This window comes from Mobula birostris, chromosome 21 (assembly GCF_030028105.1).
Source record: "Mobula birostris isolate sMobBir1 chromosome 21, sMobBir1.hap1, whole genome shotgun sequence".
Lineage (NCBI taxonomy): Eukaryota > Metazoa > Chordata > Chondrichthyes > Myliobatiformes > Myliobatidae > Mobula > Mobula birostris.
The window spans coordinates 39498089-39515611 of NC_092390.1; the positions used below are offsets into that span (position 1 = coordinate 39498089).

At 38.0% G+C, this 17523-nt stretch overlaps 1 protein-coding gene across 4 annotated transcripts; it reads left to right on the top strand.

Annotated features, from left to right (window-relative positions):
* The first annotated feature begins 1925 nt into the window (after window positions 1-1925).
* LOC140185750 (zinc finger protein 518A) lies at window positions 1926-16240 on the top strand. 4 transcript variants are annotated; one of them, XM_072239354.1, is made up of 2 exons: window positions 1926-2008; window positions 8902-16240. In XM_072239354.1, the coding sequence occupies exon 2, from the start codon at window positions 8954-8956 to the stop codon at window positions 14300-14302; it is 5349 nt and encodes a 1782-aa protein (XP_072095455.1). In that variant the 5' UTR covers window positions 1926-2008; window positions 8902-8953; the 3' UTR covers window positions 14303-16240. The 4 variants fall into 4 exon arrangements, with proteins under 4 accessions (XP_072095455.1, XP_072095457.1, XP_072095456.1 ...); XM_072239356.1 differs by lacking the exon at window positions 1926-2008 and adding an exon at window positions 2172-2322; XM_072239355.1 differs by lacking the exon at window positions 1926-2008 and adding an exon at window positions 2331-2511.
* The last annotated feature ends 1283 nt before the right edge of the window (window positions 16241-17523 follow it).

Below are 17523 nucleotides of genomic sequence, written 5' to 3' on the forward strand. Positions count from 1 at the left end.
TTATTCTTTTTATAAAAGAATTCCCTCCATACTTCCATCAATTTTTCCTAGATTCTGCCACCCTCCTGAAAACTTGGACATTTACAGTGGGCAATTAACCCACCAACCTTTTATTCTATAGTAGCAAGACAAAACCAAATAAGGACATACTATACTAAATAAAACATAAAATGTGCTGATTTATGGGGGGAGATAATTTTTTACAAATTGGTAAAAATAATTACAATTGGAAAGTAACTGAGATGAGAAAGAAACAAAAAATGAGCATCTGATTGTCTGAGTTTAATTACTTTATTTATACACATATTCAAAAAGACAAGTTATAAAAAAAGTTAGTGTTTGACAGTAAGGTACATCACCAACCATGCACTATATAACAGAAATGACAGAAATACTTAAACCAGTTAATTAAAGCAAGCTCTGAATTAGTGAAAATACACATCCTCAAACATTACACTAATTTAATTTTTTTTGTTACTTATATGTGATCTGGGGCTCTGCACATCCATTCCTTAAGGGTCCTATAAAGAGAAACTTCACTTAAAAGCTTTCATGAAAACAGTTTTAGCCCCAGAGTGGAGAGTGTTAGCTAGATTAAAGATAAGTGCAAATGATTATAAAGATATTATATTTGTCCAATATATGCACAGATGTAACCAATAATACCAGATTCCTGCAAGAAAGTGAGCTTTCTTTTAACAGCCCTGCAACACTTTCTCAGGATTTATGGTGCAACATATTTATATTGGTTCAATTTCTTTTCTGTTTGCATTCATTATTTGGAAATGAGCAATGCTGGTAAAACCAGTATTCTTCTAATTGGCTATGAGAATGGAAAGGTAATCCATATTTTGGGGTTGCTGTGATCCTTGTGGTGAAGGTATTTCCTCAGGATTTTGAACCAGCAATGATTAAATATTAGCAATGTGTTTCCAAGTTATGAAGGAGTGTGACTTGAGGGGAACTCTGCAAGAGCTTTTATCCCTTGTGCATCTCTGAGATTGACAGATGTGTTTGTGAATTGTCAAAGCAAGGTGAAATAAATACAGAGCACATTGTAGATGGCATCCATTGCAACCATGGTATGCTAGTAGTAGAAAGACTAAATGGTTAAAATGATTCTGTGCCAATCAAGGGGTCTGATTTATCCTAAATGAGATTGGGCTTCGGCACCTTGAGTGTTTTTGGGAGCTATACTCAACCAGGCAGGTTGGGACTATACAATTTCTGATCTGCTCTGTGATGGAAATTCTTTACAGTGTCAGGAGACCGCATGAAACCCATCTGCTTTATTCTCATCTTCTAAGTGACTGGCCCAGTTGAGTTCTAGTCAATAATGATTCATCATTATGGCAAAATATTGACAGAGGAAAACTCAACAAGGGCAGTTCTACCTTTTGTTAGAGAATGGCAGACTCCCGTTAGTTATGATCATTGACTGTCACTTTGTGGTTTGAATATTACCTACCAGGTTATCCGTCTATGCCAATGTGGGTCTTGCTAAGGTACCCACCTGTCATTTTACAGGTCCTAGTATTGGGAATATTTATAATTTGGTAGAGTAAACCTGAAGAACCCTTATATTTAAACACAAGAAACTCTACTCGTTATGAAAATCCAAGAAACAAGCTACAATTGAAAATCAAGGAACACTTCTCTTGTAGTTTATTCCCACTGAAATAGAAACGAGGTATTTAAACAAAATGGAAATGTAGGACACAGAGGCCTGGTGAGATATCATTGTCACCCAATGCTTTGAGGTTTAAGAAGGAAACACGGAAGGTGTATAAAACCTAACGAGAGAAAGGAATTCCGATGGTGATTTGCCTACAAGGTACCACAGCCCTCTGCTTTGCTTTGCTCTGCTCTGCGCCCGGCCCAGCCCACTCACCCACCGGAAGCCGGTTTCCTTCCCTAAGGCAGCGGTAGCAGCAGCATCACAATGCCCGGATGTCACTGTCATGGCGGCTCGTAGTGACCCGCACATTACTTTCATAAAACAACATCGGTAAGGATTTTTCTCCGTATATTTACACAGCAAGTCCCCTCGCCGACATTCGGCGGAAGGAGCTGCTCCAATTTCACGCTCGGTTCGGCGCGTCACTCGGGAGGGTGGGAGGGGAAGGTAGGAAAATGTCCGCCGCTATCAGGTGGGCGGCGGGCGGAGGACGGTTCGGCGCTTAGAGTAAATAGTGCGGCGGTTTGACGCCGGTGGTTCCGTCGATGTCTCGGAGCTCTCGCCGTTCTTATCTTTCAAGGCGCTCGTCTGTGATCTCAAGGTGCTGGTTGTAAAGAAATTACACGAGGCTGCTTTAAACACGGGTGGGTGTATCCGTCCGCCATTTTGATGGCGAAGAAATAGATTTCTATTCGATCGCGGCCTGGGGTCCACTACCGACACACGGCTGGGTTCCTGCTTCAGGGTGATGGCTGGTGTACAGTGCTTTCCTTTCCTCTGTAGATCGGTAGAATACCACCTGAGCAGGCACGGACCTATAGTCTCTTTGCCTTGTAAGTGGACGAGTCTGAATTGTACTTAAGCAGGACATCTTGTCAGTTTAAAATCTGCTTGTTGGTTCTTTGCCCAAGACTTGTCTCGAAGTCCGATTGTACACTTTGGGCAGTGGTTTAAGGCACTTGAACCGTGGTTTTATTTCTTCTGTGAACTTTAGTTGAGTTTTCACGAAATTTATTTTTTTGTAACTTCTGTTGTAAATTCGTAGAGTTTTGTAACTTCATTAGTTTGCGGCAGGAAATCCGACTTTGGCTCTATGACAGTGAGGCATTTGTCCCGTGTTTAAAAATATCATGATTACCTGTCACAATAATGTAAATAAGTAATTTTGATGACATCATATCGTCTAAAACTAGTATCTTAAGGTGTTTACGTGCTGTGCATTTATATTGTTATTGCAGTGTTTTATGAATTTTGACATAGTGAAATGAATGGATTTATGTTGCCCTTCAATTTTTTTTCTAAAAGGAAAATGGTTGACATACCTAGTTACGTTTATTGTGATATACACAAGTTTGTCAATTCATGTGGCAGTTTCAGGTTAAAACTGTCTTGGTGCATCCTATTGAACATCACTTTAACTTCCTAATGGCAAGTGAATCTTCACCTTTTCCACTTTTTTCCCATTTGATATTTAGAACATAAAATAGTGGAGATCAATATTTACGCAAAGGAAATCATCTCCAAGTTATTGTTCTTCACTTTAGAACACTTTTAGTGTGTTACTTGTCACCCTGTATTTTCATAAAATTATCAGGGAAATTCGGTTACCTTGCTCCATGGGTGATTGGAACTTGACCTACAATAATTCCTGATTGAGTAGTAGAAACCAACAAAAATTAAGGGCAAAATAGATATTAAGAGTAAATAAAGAAATATAAGAATGGATTCCACAGATTTCTAAGTTTGACACAAAAAGCTGAAGCAGCAAAGATGAGTGTTCATCTTAGAATATAAGTCAAGGAAACTGGTAATCAGGAAGTGGCTTTGACTTTAAACAAATATTTTGAATTTGTCTTTATGGTATATGTCATTAAAATCACCCATTAGTAGAGAATCCAGAACCAAATCAGAGGAACTTGAAATAATTGCTGTCACTGGTGGAAAGCTACCAGGCAAAATAACAGGAGGAAAGGCTGATAAATCTCCTGCACCTGATAGTTAACATTCTAGGGTCTTAGGATTGTGGGTGGAGACAATGCAATTGCATTGGCTGTGATCATTCAGAGTTCTCTATTGTTTGGAAAGCTAGAGTGGATTGGAAATTGTGAATATATTCAAAAAAGCTAGTTTAACCCAACAGGCATATTTAGGAATATGCTAACTTTCATTTTTAGGGAAGTGGTGGTAGCACATCTAAAATGTTGTAATAGAATTGTGTCAGCAGGGTTTTATGAGAGGAAAACAGTGATTGACAGATTTAATAGCCCTCTTTTGAAGATGTAATGAAGAGGGAGGATAAGAGAAGAAGTAGAGGGAATGTATTTAGATTCACAAAGACATTTGATAAGAGGCCACAGAAGATTATTGCACATAGCAAGAGCTAGTCAGAGTTGGGATAACTTGATATCATAGATAGAGGTTGTTTAAATATCATGGTTAGCCCATTCATATGAAAGAGTCAGATCCAGAGAGGCAAGCTGTAACACTGTAGTACCACAGGAACTGGTGCTACAGCCTTGGCTATTTACAATCTGTATTTGTGCATTGCATATGAACCAAATGTATGGTTATCAAGTTGCTGGGCAAAGAAATGTGGGGAAATAAGTGGCGGGCATAATGCAACCTACAAGAAGGTTAAGGTAGGAGCCAAAAATTAAGCGGAAGGAGTTTCATTTGGGAAATGTGAGGTTATCCACCTGAGTATGTAGAATTTGAAAAACAGAATATGGAAATGCTGCTGCATAGAGAGATCTGGGTGTCCTTGTACAAGAAGCACAGAATTAATATAGAAATACAGTGCCTTTTTTTTCCTAGCATGGCACTGTCTAATCTGAGAGGGCATAATTTTAAGGTGATTGGAGGAAAGTAAAGTGGGGGGGGTGGTTGTTAGGTTTTTTACTCGGTGTTAATTTCGTGGAATGCACTGCTGCGGTGTTGGTTGAGGCAGACACATTAGGAATGTTTAAGAGACTCTTAGGCACATGGATGAAAGAAAAATGGAAGGCTATATTGGAGGGAAGGGTTAGATTGATCTTGGAGTGGGTTAAAATATCAGCAAAATTATGGGCAGAAGGGCCTTTGTTGTACTTTTCTATATAAATATAGAAAGTAAATTGAATATTACTCTACTGCAATGTAGTGAAATCTTGCTGCAACTGTATAGGATGTTGATAAGACTGCACTAGGAGAAATGTATAGTTTTTCCTTCTTCTAAGAAGAAAAAATACTTGCATTAGAGAATACTTGTCCAGAGAAGGTTCGTCAAGTAGATGTTTGGGATGAGCAGGTTACCTCGTGAGTAAAAGCTATATAAGTTGCACCTCTGCCCATTGCAATTAATAAGGAGAGGACACCTTTGTGGAAAAACTTGACATTCTGTTTTTCAGTCCACAAAATCCTTTGTAGAATTGGGAACATAAATCCTAAAAAGTCAGTTGCCGATTTAAGATTTGGAAGAATTGCTTTCTTGAGACTTCTTTCTGACTGTAGATGTTTTTACTCTGGAGAGCTGTGGGGATTGATCATTGATTGCATTCAAAGCTAAAATATTTTTTTGTAAAGAAGAAATTTGCAATTTATTAAAGTCAGAGAGGGGGTGAGAAGGAAAATAACGATATGTTGGAGAAACTCAACTGGTCCAGTGGGAGCCACGAAGACAGAAATGGCGTTAATGTTTCAGATCTTTCATGACAGTGATTCATAAATGCAAATTACTTCATTATTCCAGGTCCTGAGTGGTAAGTTATTTCCAGCTCTTTTACAGTTTAAGTCAATAAAAACATTAGCCATATCTGTGATTATTTAAAGAAATCAGTGAAACATGAAGAATATTACACTTCAAAAGCACTGCATTTTGTTTCAATACAATTTAATGCATAGTCTCTTTAAAATATTAATGTTAACTTATGCATTTAAGAGTTTTGGGGGTCAGTATTAAGATATTTCACAGTTATGTCTGAGGAATGCGTGAAGAAGCTGGATATAGGATAAGCTGGCAATATTTCATGTGTCGCAAAAAGGTAAGAAAATAATTACAGTAGAAGCAGATTTAGAAATAAAGTTCTGATTATGGTAAAGGGGGCCATGATCTCTCCACGTTGGGGTTATTAAAGATTTTCTCTTAATTGTTCAAAGTCTTGGTCTTGGATTCCTAGAGAAAGCCAATGATTACTGCTTCCTTTGTAATTGCCAGTTTTATTTTTTGATGTACATTTTGGGCAGTTGAATTCTTGCATCTCACTCTGGTTGGAAGGACAGGTTGCAGAAACCTATTTAAAGAAGACCCTAAATGACCAGCACTTCTGCATTTCAGAATGTGGCACAGATTGTGTTATTGCTTCAAAGGACAGCACTTACTGAACTGTGCACAAAGACTTAACAGGTTCTGTGATGTTGATAAACTCACTGGTGTGTTGTTTGTTTTGGTGCCATCTGTGGGGAACCTGTGGAATTCCAGAAGATAAAATCTGAAAGTAGCTATTTGAATTTCGGTTGGAATATAGGAATGATGGCGCATACACAATATTTTCTGTTTGAGGGCCAGAGAGGTGGAGCAGTTAATATAGTTTAGTTCATGTGAAAATCTTTCTTTGTTCAATGCCAACTTAAGATTTTCACTATTTTCACAGCAAGAATATAGTGCATAAAAGATCTTGTTGCTTCACTGAGAGTGTGATGATTACAGCCTTCTGAGTACTTCTAAGCTAGATGAGGTAGAGCATTCATTAATTGTAAAAATGTACATAAAGCCAGCGTAATCAAACTTTTAAATGCAATACTGATCAGTTTAGTTAGATTCAGTTATTCCAGTTCCTGGACAAAGTACATCTGAACCTTACCTTAAGAAAGATGTGTTGGCCTTGGAAAGCAAACCAGATTCACAAGAAGGAAACCTGGTTTACATCAAGTTAAATTACAAGTTTAAAATTAAAGCTTTCTGGAATTGGAAGATTTGAGATTTTTGAATGCTTTCAAAATAGGAAAATGAAATGGGTAGATGAGAAGTTGTGACTGTAGACATGGGGAAAGAGATGTTTAAAATTTTAGCCAAGGATTTTTGAGAATGAAATTAGGGAAGCAAGGATGGAAATTTGGTACTCTTTCACAAATAGTAGTTATTAGGTTAAAAGCAACACATAAAATGCTGGAGAAACTCAGCAGGTCAGGCAGCATCTAAGGAAATGAATGAAAAGTCAACGTTTTGGATTGAGGCCCTTCTTCAGGACTGGAGAGGAAAGGAGAAGATGCCAGAATAAAAAAGTTGGGGAGAGGGGAAGGAGAATAGCTAGAATGTGATAAGTGAAGACAGGTTTAAAAAAAAGGTAAAGGGCTAGAGAGGAAGGAATCTGACAGGCGAGATGAGTAGAACATAGGAGAAAGGGAAGGAGGAGGGGACCCAGGGAAAGATGGTAATAAGGAGAAAAGTGCTTTGACCAGTGGCCAATCTGGACATCAACGTTTTGAGAGGAGGGGACTTCAGTCAAGTCCACTGCCCAAGGATAAAAGGCAGCAGCAGGCCACTGCAGCAAAAAATAGAGCTTTGACCAGTGACCAATTGGTATTTTGGATTGATTAGCAAGAACAAATTAAAGGAAGGCAGGGGCAGTTGCAGTGGCCATCATCAGAGTGGACATAGAATAGTGATCTTAAGGCTTTAGCTTTTTGAGGCTTCAGTCAGAGAAAGCCAAGGAAAGAAAGGCTTAAGTTTTTTTTGTTCTCTTCTTTATATCTGCTCAGCTAAGACAGTGTGGATCACAGGCAGGATAGTGGAATGCTCCTCTTACAGGATGTGGGAAGGCAGGGAGACCTCTAGCGACCTTGACGACTACAGCTGCAAGGAGTGCATCCAGCTGCAGCTTCTAACAAACCATGTTAAGGAGTTGGAGGTGGAACTAGATGAACTCTGGATTATTTGGGAGGTTGAGTGGTTGATAGATAGGACAAAAAGAGAGAGTTACACCCAAGGTGCAGGACAAAGGAAACTGGGTGACAGGAAGGGGAAAAGAGGTTAAGGAGTCAGTGCAGAGTATCCCTCTGGCCATCTTCCTCAACAACACTGCGGGGGGGGGGGTGTAGAATGACCTGACAGAGAAAGTCACAGTGTTCAGGTCTCTGACACTGTTGCTCAGAAGGGAATGGGGGAAAAGAGGCACATTGTGGTGATGGGGGAAGAGACAGGAGGTTCTAAGGGTGAGGTTGAGATCCCCGGATAGTATGTTGCTTCCCAGGTGTCAGGGTCCAGGATATCTCGGATCATATCCTTAGTGGGAGGGTGAACAGCAAGAGTTTATGGTCCATGTAGGTATGAATGGCATGGGTAGGACGAGTGATGAGGTTCTGCATAGGGAGTTCGGGGAGCTGGGTGCTAAGTTATAGAGCAGGACCTCCAGGGTTGTGATCTCAGGATTGCTACCGGTCCCATGTGCTAATGACACCAGAACTAGTGGCCTCCAACTTACAGTTGGTCTCACCAATGTAGAGGCTGCATTGGGAACACTGGGCAAAATAGATGACTCCAGCAGATTTGCAGGTGAAGTGTTGCCTCACTTGGAAGGAGTGTTTGGGGCCCTGAATGGAGGTGAGGGAGGTGGTATATGGGCAGGTGTAGTACTTTGGTCATTTGCAGGGTTAAGTCCCTGAAAGGAGATTAGTGGGGAGGGATGAATGAACAAGGAAATGATCCCTTGAAAGTGGGGCGGCGGGGGGCGGAAGATAAAAATATGTTTGGTGGTAGGATCCTGTTTCTACAATTGATTGTCATGGAAAGGAAAGCCGCATCCTTGGAATGGGATGCTGGACCCTAGGTTGTTAATTTTACTGTTTATAGAACTTTGTGAGTGTGGGATAAAGACCAAGATGCATGGAGTGTTGGCAATGGCTCACAGAGTGAATTGACCTTGACTTGCTCCAAAAAATACAAATTGGATCAAAGCACAGGCTAGGTGTTAACTAAATCAATTTATGTATTTTTTGTGTTTAACTGGCTATGTGTAAGTTGCTGTAAGTATTAGCAGTTCAACTGCAAGTTCTAAGCTGATATCTAAAGTTTTACTTTCAGGGCTTCAAATTCCTGCATTTATAATTATTTTTGGTTAAGTATATTCAAATTAATTGCAGTGCATAAGAATACCACAGTAGCTGTTCGTTAGAATTGTTTGCTGTGCAGCAGATTCTGTTCTTTGTATGCTATCTGAATTTGTAATTTCTTTTTGTATACTTTACAGAACTAAATTCTGAAGATGAAACTCTTTTGAGAAGGCATCTGACAAGTATCCAATGTGTTCATGTTCCCCAACTGTTCAGTCTGACAAGAAATTTTGTACACTAATGAAGCACCAACTCATTGATACAAATACTAAGAGTTGTAGAAATAAATTAAGTATGCCAACAAGGAAGCTTTCACAGAAAGACAAAGGAATTATAGTGCAAAGACTTGCACAAGTTTCATTTGCGCCTTCACTAACCTTGAATAAACGTTTGAACAAGCAGCTTTGGCAGGAGTTGAAATTCAAACTTGAAAATGCAAAAGTTGTTTTGACAAGGTTAGATGTGGAAAAGATATCTTCAGATTTGCATGGGAGTCAAAGTAAAATATCACTGCATAGATGCCAGACTGCAAGAAAATCTTTCAGGAAAGGCACTAAAGCTCAAGTGGATTGTCAAGTTAATTCTTTTAATGATGTTTCTGGTAACAGTTCGTTGGGTGAGTCATCTAAACCCGAGGAGACAGCAAAAGCTGTAAAAATTCTGCGATTCAACTGTGGGAAATGTAACGATGGTACTGAATACAACCCAAAGCAATTATTAAAACATTATCAGGAATTTCATGCTACAGATTTGCCTGTATATCCCTGTGAACTGTGCGATTTTACTGCAAATGATTTCCAGACACTAAGCCAACACAGACTGAAGCATCGTACCCCTCTTCTGAAATGTGAAGTTTGCCGTGATGGTAAAATGTATACTTTGCAAGAGTTGACAAAGCATTTAAATTGGAAACATGGTGTAAATGGCAATTTTCGTTGTGAAAAGTGCAGGTTTTCTACAAAAGATCAGGGCACGTTTATTCAGCATATCCATAGACATGATGTGATTCAGTACAAATGTGGCAAATGTGAGCATGTGAGTTACACAAAAGGTGAGTTTCAAAGACATCTTGTTGTACATACAGGATCTTTTCCTTTCTGTTGCCAGTACTGTAACTATGGGGCAACACGGAAGGACTATATTATAAAGCACATTAATGCTGTCCATAAGGGCCTGGCTGAAGGTGGCAACTCCAAACCACAAGTGGAGCAGTGTCAAAAAGGAAAAGTGAAGAATTCACTGGGTCTGAAACTTGTCCTGAAAAGGTACAAAAGTGGGGTGACTCGGAAAGTGCAATGGAAGAGGAAAAAGCAAGTTCAACATTTGTTAACTGCAAAGGATAATGCTAAGAAATCTGGTGCAACAAAGGAACTCAGTCACCCACTACCACAATCTCTTCCAGACTTAGATCCATGTCTGAGTGAAGCAATAATTAGTTCAAAAGATAATGATGTTAAGAAAGATGAAATCTGGGGACCGAAGCCAGTACCTCTAACTAGTCTTCCACTAAAGAGAACAGAAGCAACTGCCTCTAATCAAATATCTAGAAAGATATTGCCATCTAAGACTTGTAGAGTGATATTAAGGAACAATAAATTGTCTGTGCCACCTAATTACAGTGTTCATTTTATGGGTTTAAAAGTAGTAAATGGCAGACAGCATTTATTAATTAAGCTAAGACCCACAAAAAACCAAACATTAAATGCTTCAAATTCTCAAACCGAAGCCAACAGTGACAATTTGTTACATTTGTCTAAGGATGCAGGAAATTCAAATGTTGGTTTATCTGATACAAATGCTTCTGGTGCAGATACGCACTGTATTAGACTATCAGATTTCTTCACCAGTCAACCTCGCACATTCTTGGTAAAAGACCTTTCTATGGAATCAAAATTGGAGACATCTGTATCACAGACGGTGTCTCATGTAGTACCTACCATTATAAATAGTAAATTTACTCAGGTTAAGACAGAGCCATTGATTGCAGGAATGAATTCAGCACAAATAGGCAATCTGTTATTGCCATCATCTTCAGTGCATCTGGCTGAGACTGCAGTAAATAAGGACATGCCAGAGACTCAAGTTATGCAAAAAATCCCAGCTCTGGAAAAATCTTCAGTTCCAAGTAATTGTTCATCTCCGACATTTGTAACTTCAGCCAACATCCAGACTGATTCAAAATCTTTGCAGTGCTTGTATGATGAGCAGATATCCAAGGGAAAAGAGTTAGATTGTGATACCTCATTACGATTCAAAAGAGGTACCCATTTGCCTTTAATTCACAATTATGCTAAGGTGGATATTTCTGATTCAAAACAATCTGGTGTTTCAGTACAGGATGATACAAAATCACTGTCATCAGAAATCGTTCAAGAATCAAACCCTGGGCAGCCACACAAGGTAGCAGCTGGAATAGCTTCAACTGATATTTCACCTTCGAGTGAATTGTGTATCAGTACTCCTTCACAGTCAGATGCGTTCCAAAAATCAAGTGTTCAGGGTTTGAATGAATTTAATTCACCTATACTTCTCCAGATGCTGAAACCTTCTGAAGTTGTTAATGGAACTTCAGAGAGCATATTTGTGACATCAAAAGATAGTCAGGTGATAATGTCAGATGTAGAATACACAGGTTCTCATTCAAATTCTAGTTTCTTTTTTACCTCTGCAGAACTGGGATCTGAAACTCTAAGCTTTAAACATGATGAGGCCTGTGATAATATTGTGATTGAAAACTCGATTGATTCTAGGACTACAGCAATAAAAGATGACATTGCTTTGGAACAAACCAGTTCTTGTCCAATTAATGTAAAAGATTCAAATAGAGGTAATCATGAACCCTGTTTGCTCAATTTGAATAACATGCCTCATACAAAGACAGGCAAATGTGAGTCTGAAGCATTAAAGAGGGATTGTGGAAAAGAATTTGGAAATGATTGTGAAATACTAATTGTGAGAAATTATTCAACAGTGCAGAAAAAATGTGAACTTGGGAACAATAACAGTAATTGGTCCTCTTCAACAGATTGGACAACTTGTTCTGAAGGAAATGGTAATTTTGAAAGTACTGAAGAAGCCAGATCAATGCCTGCTGATTGTGCAAGTTCACAAAGAGTTCTGGATTTCTGTGGATCAAATAGCCTGAGTAATGTGAGTGTAGAGAAGATGGACTGTCACATCAAAGATAACATCAGTCATAATGTTTCTGCAGAAGATACTTTGGAAGAACAAGCTAGTGAATGTGTTCGCAGTAAATCACCAATAATGCCTAGAATCACATCTGTGTTCTCACTACAGAGTGGCGATGGAATGAGTTGCTTGGCTCCTGAGGAAAATCAAATGTTACTTGATGCATTGAAGGCCCCTTCTTTACTTGGTGTTGAATCTCCTTGCATTGAATCACAGTGTCCAAAAAATAGTTGTCTAGAGGAACAAAATAGTACACGTAATGCAGAAATCAAATCTGATGTGCATAATTATTCTCTTGCAAATAACACTTTGCCCATGCAGTTGTACTCTGTAGATGATGAAAGTAATAATTCTGTTGTAAACAGTGAATGTATTGAAGAGAGAAATATGCCGTTGAATGTGTCTCCACCTGTATCCAGAAGTTGCATGCAGCCAAATGTTGAAAAGTTGAACACAGTGTTAAAGACTCATTCTGATGAAATAATCAATCAACAGTTAATAAAAGATGGAATTCGCACTAGTGCATATGGGAATAGTAACTCTGTTAAGGCACCTGTGACACTTCTGGGCCCACTCCAACTTGCTGGTATCTCTAAGCCTGTTTTAGTTCAACCATCACAGAAAGGTTCCGCAGTCCCTTTACATTTGGCAAAACAATCCAGGCTACAAATGGTATCCAGGGGTGCAGTTTCACAAACAAAAATTGTGACTCGAAATTCTACCAACCAAACAGATAAGGGGCCTGGTTTGATACTTACATTTAGTAATGGAACACTTGGTGCAGTCGCTAGCATTGTTTGTGGGAGCAATCCTATACCGGATAGTGGAAATAGTTGTGTACAAGGGCAAATCCCAGTCTCTGACAGTGTCCAACAAAATACATGTTCATTAACTAGTGATTCCAGAATAGTTGATATGGAGACTGCTTCCAAAGACCCTTTGTATAAAGGTCTTGTTTCTGCAGTGTTTGATCATCATTCTTATGCAAGACTTGCCGATCCTAATAACAACCATGGAACAGAAAATGGTTCAGTAAATATGAATAATCAAGGTCAAAATTTGATGAGTGGATCCTCTGTATCAAGTAATTTGGTGTCGGCTGTATTGAGACAAGGCACTATATTGGAAGATGTGAATATAGAAAGAGATAAAAATACAGAGCATGTATCAAGCCAGAAAACTGTTTTGTTTCAGTGCCTTATGCAGAAGAAAACTGCTGGAGTCAACAGTGAAGATAATGTGGCAAATGCTGGTTCAGCATCTGAAGAAAATGGGCCTCATCAAAAGAAAATTTTGTTGAGATTTGTTAAAAGTTCTAACGGAGAGTCGGCCATGAAGGACAACCAGTCACAAAAAAATTCATTGTCGCTCCATGATGGTGCTGTAGGTAACTTAATTACGCCTTTACAGCAATCTGGTCAGGCTGTGATGTTGACTAGTGGCTCTCAATGTATCCTGCTACCGGTCAATAAACCTGTATCCTCAAGTACAGCAAACCTTAGCGTCCCACTCCAAATCAGTTCTCGGCCTTCTCTTAAACTTCCTGTTACACCAATTGCCAGAGGTTCATCAGTTCGCTTTATTGAGAAAAGAAATACAAGTAAAGCCACTTCTCTCACTCCACAGAGATCTACAGCCAGATCAACCAGCATATGGGATAATGAGAAATCAGATGAACTGTGGGAACCACGGAAGTCATGTAACGAGAAGCTTGTATGTCGGTACAGCAAAAGACTGAAACGAAAGTTAGAAAATTCTGAAAAATCATCAAAAGCAATAACCAGTAGCTTTAGTGAATTTGAAGAAACTGAAGAGATAGAATTAAGTAAGTCTCTTGAATTTAGTAACATAAATGGCTCTGGTGGAACTGTGCAAACCCTAAGACTTGTACCTTTTGATCATGGTCAGCTTGTTAAGTGTCCAAGAAGAAACCAACCTGTGATAGTACTTAATCACCCAGATGCAGATGTTCCTGAAGTAAATAATGTCATGAAAACCATTAAGAAGTGTAAAGGGAATGTTCTCAAGGTAGTTTTATCAAAAAGAACCATTGGTGCTTTGTTGCATTCTTGTAATGGTAATGAAGCAACCGCAAATGGTTTCCTTATCAACCAGTGCAAAAAGGTGAAACCAGTGAGCCCTGTGAAAGAAAGATATGTACTGAAGTTAAAGCTAAAAAAGACTAGTAAGAATAACTACCAGATTGTGAAAACAGTTTCAAATAAATCCATTGAAGCTAGATTCAGTTGCTGGTTTTGTGGTAGGATATTTGATAATCAGGAAGAATGGGTGGGCCATGGTCAACGACATTTAATGGAGGCAACAAGGGACTGGAATACCTTGGTTTGAAAGTTGATTAAATATTAGGGGTAAAAGTTGAAAATTCTGTCAGGACTCTATTTGTATATATGTCTAGTTTGCGCTGGTACATGATTTACAGTGCAAATATGCTTTGAGGGAAAGTTCTGGAATCTTTGTGGGAGATGAATATTCAAAAAGGAATGTGCTATATGATTTTTAGGTTTCGAACTGCTTCAGTCCTGGCACATTGATACTTAGTCTAAATAACACTAATTAAATCAATTCACTTACAAAATCTCTGCAGGAAATTTGCCTCTTTTGGTGGCTTTCTGCTTTGTTCTAAAAAATCTTTAAAGGTATATTGCTGTTTTGTGGTGTAGGTTTTTATTACCTTTGTGATAGTCAAGGATGTTGCTAATGTAAAAATGGTTCAGATAAATATCATTTGATCTAATTACCTACAACTTCCAACACAATTTGTGTTGGTCTCCAGCAAAGACAATCATTTTTACTTCTGTTTTTACTATATGATAAGGATGATGAAAAATAATTTTTTAAGGTTTTTTTTAGATTTAAAACAGTGGGGTCTCAATTTTTAGCTTTCCTGTTTTTCTATGCAGCCAAATGTAATAACATTTAGTTTTTAATTTCATACCTGTATTTATTGTCCTTCATGTATCATGCAATGAGGGTAAGGAGTACATTTGGAATTAGACAAGTATTTAGTGTCTCTCAGATTCATTATTATAAATCAGAGTTCCATGTCTGCATCACATTGACACCAAATAATTCTCAGGAACTCTACTGTAGGGGGACAAGTCATTATGTAAGGCAGGGAACTCTTGTAAACCCCCAATGCTGATTTGCTGCACTCTAATAATCTTAAACCAAGTTTGGGGAGAGGTACTATTAAGATTTTTCACTTTCAGGTTAAATCGGAAAAAGTAGATGGAGTCTTGGGAACGTTTTGCATCTGCAACTTTTGCTTGGTGGTAGATAATTGGGTGTGTCAACTATGAAGGTTAATTGCAGGACTGTGAAAAGAGAGGAAGCTAGGTGAAGATGTCTATGTTTCAAATACCACTGAGCAGAAGGCTTTCTGTTTGCTGTTCTGATTTGGATCCAAGATATTGAATTCAATCTGAAGTACTGTATTGAGATCTGAAATGCTACTAAGATCAGATTGCTGCAGATTTCAGAAACCCTTGGCAAGGAGGCACAGAGAGGTTTGCAGATTTCTATCTTGAATTAGAAGATGCTCATTATGGGATATCTGAATGAAAGATGTGTAAACCTTAAATCATTTTTAAATATGCAAATTAATATGGATGTAGTATATTTTGACAAGCAGGTTTTATTTTTAAATTAGTCCTTTTAGTAGTTTTCCTTCTCAGCTGTGAGCAAGTGAAGACCAGTGCAATGGCAGAATTTATGTTATTAAATACAGAAATTGTTGAACAATCGGTGAGTTTCAGTTCGTGTTTCTACCACTCCTCCGTTTGCATGAAGGTACTAGAAGTTTTCAAGGATCATTTTATTGAAGGGGCAGTATTATTAGAAGTGTTCTATTTTTCTACTTAAATGCAACAGCAAACCTACTCTGAAGAAATCTTGTTTAATAGCAAAGTATAATGGCAGACATTTATGTAATGTTAATAACTTGGGTTATATTTTACAATTTATTCACATTGTAAAGAATTAATGTAATTATTACTTTCAAAAGTTATTTAACTGTATGACTGACAAGGAAATGTATTAATTTTTTTAAAAGCTTTCCTTAGTTTTTGTTATAATTTTAAATAAACCATTGCTTACTGAACCTGTAATTGCTTTCTGATTTGCTTGTGTATTGGAAGTGAATTTAAGAACATTCCAAGTAACCAATTTCAAAATCTTTAATCCTTTTACATTTCATAGCTGTTCACTTCCAGTGTTAGGTCCTTTCTTTCAGAATCGGCTTTTACAAATGTATACTATTTTTGAATACATGTACATTTACTTTAGAAATAAAAAATAATTTTAATGTTTCTGTCTCAACTGGCCACTTTGTTACAAAATACAATAACATCAGTTATCGGGATTTCAGAATTATAAACTGCTCCATTTGTAAAATTAGCTGTATCACTGTACACTGTATAATTGTGCATACAATGTTTAAGGTTAAGATATCTAGGAACAAAATATTATGGATGCTATCTCTGTAAATCTACAGACACTTGTCTGGTTAGGCAGCATCAGCAGGAAATGAATTTTCATCACAGATGATACTGGACTAGAGCACATCCAACCAAATTGTTAATATGATTGTCGTCAATACAGATCAACAAACATTTAGGGGTTTGAAAGGTGAAAATTATTAATTTGGTTGGTGCCTATAGCTAGGATATCCCAAAGCATTTCTTACAATTTAATATATTTTTCACTTTTCCACCTTTTAGGAATTAAATGGGAAGTTGTTCAATTGTCTCTTCCCAAATGTTTCTCTTTTTTTTCAAAATATTACTGTGTATTTCACTTAAGATGTTTAAATTTAAGATGCACTTTTACTTGGAGTTTAGTGATTATGCCAACTTTAGGTGCCTTGTTTTGGCAGTTCATTACATACATTCATTATCCTTTAAACTGATCAGTTAAATCTGCATCTTGCTGTGGAGTGTACTTCACTTCTGAAAATGCTAAAATCATTCATGAGCTTTTTTTGTTTACATCAACGTTTTCATTGGAAGTTAATAATTCATTAGACCTAGTTATTACAACGTCATCACTAACTTTTTCAATATTGTGATTACAATTCCAGATTGTTCCATCTCCACAACCTCAATTGTATGATTTGTTGAGACTTACTTTTCAGGCTCTAAAGCCGGGGTTCCCACTTTTTTATGCCACTGACCCTTGCTGTTAACTGGGGGGGGGGGTCTGTGGACCTCGGATTGGGAACCCTTGGTCTAAAGGCTAAAATCAAAACCTCCCTGGTTTTTTTTTTAGCATCCAGTGAATTAGACTCTCTTGGTGAAGCAGTAAACCACTGTACTACTTCCAATTTCTTGTACTGCATTTGATGCTCTTCAACACTGGAGAAACCAATTAAAGACTGCTGAGCATCTGGTTTGCTGTCACATGCATTCTCCATCTCATTCCTATTCTGATCTGTTTTTTTTCCCAGCTTGAGTAACCACATCTAATCTTTTGATGAGACATTTTGCAGTTTGAGGACTTTACACCAGATTCAACTTTTCAGAAAATCAGCCTCTTCAGTTTCTTACAGTGGA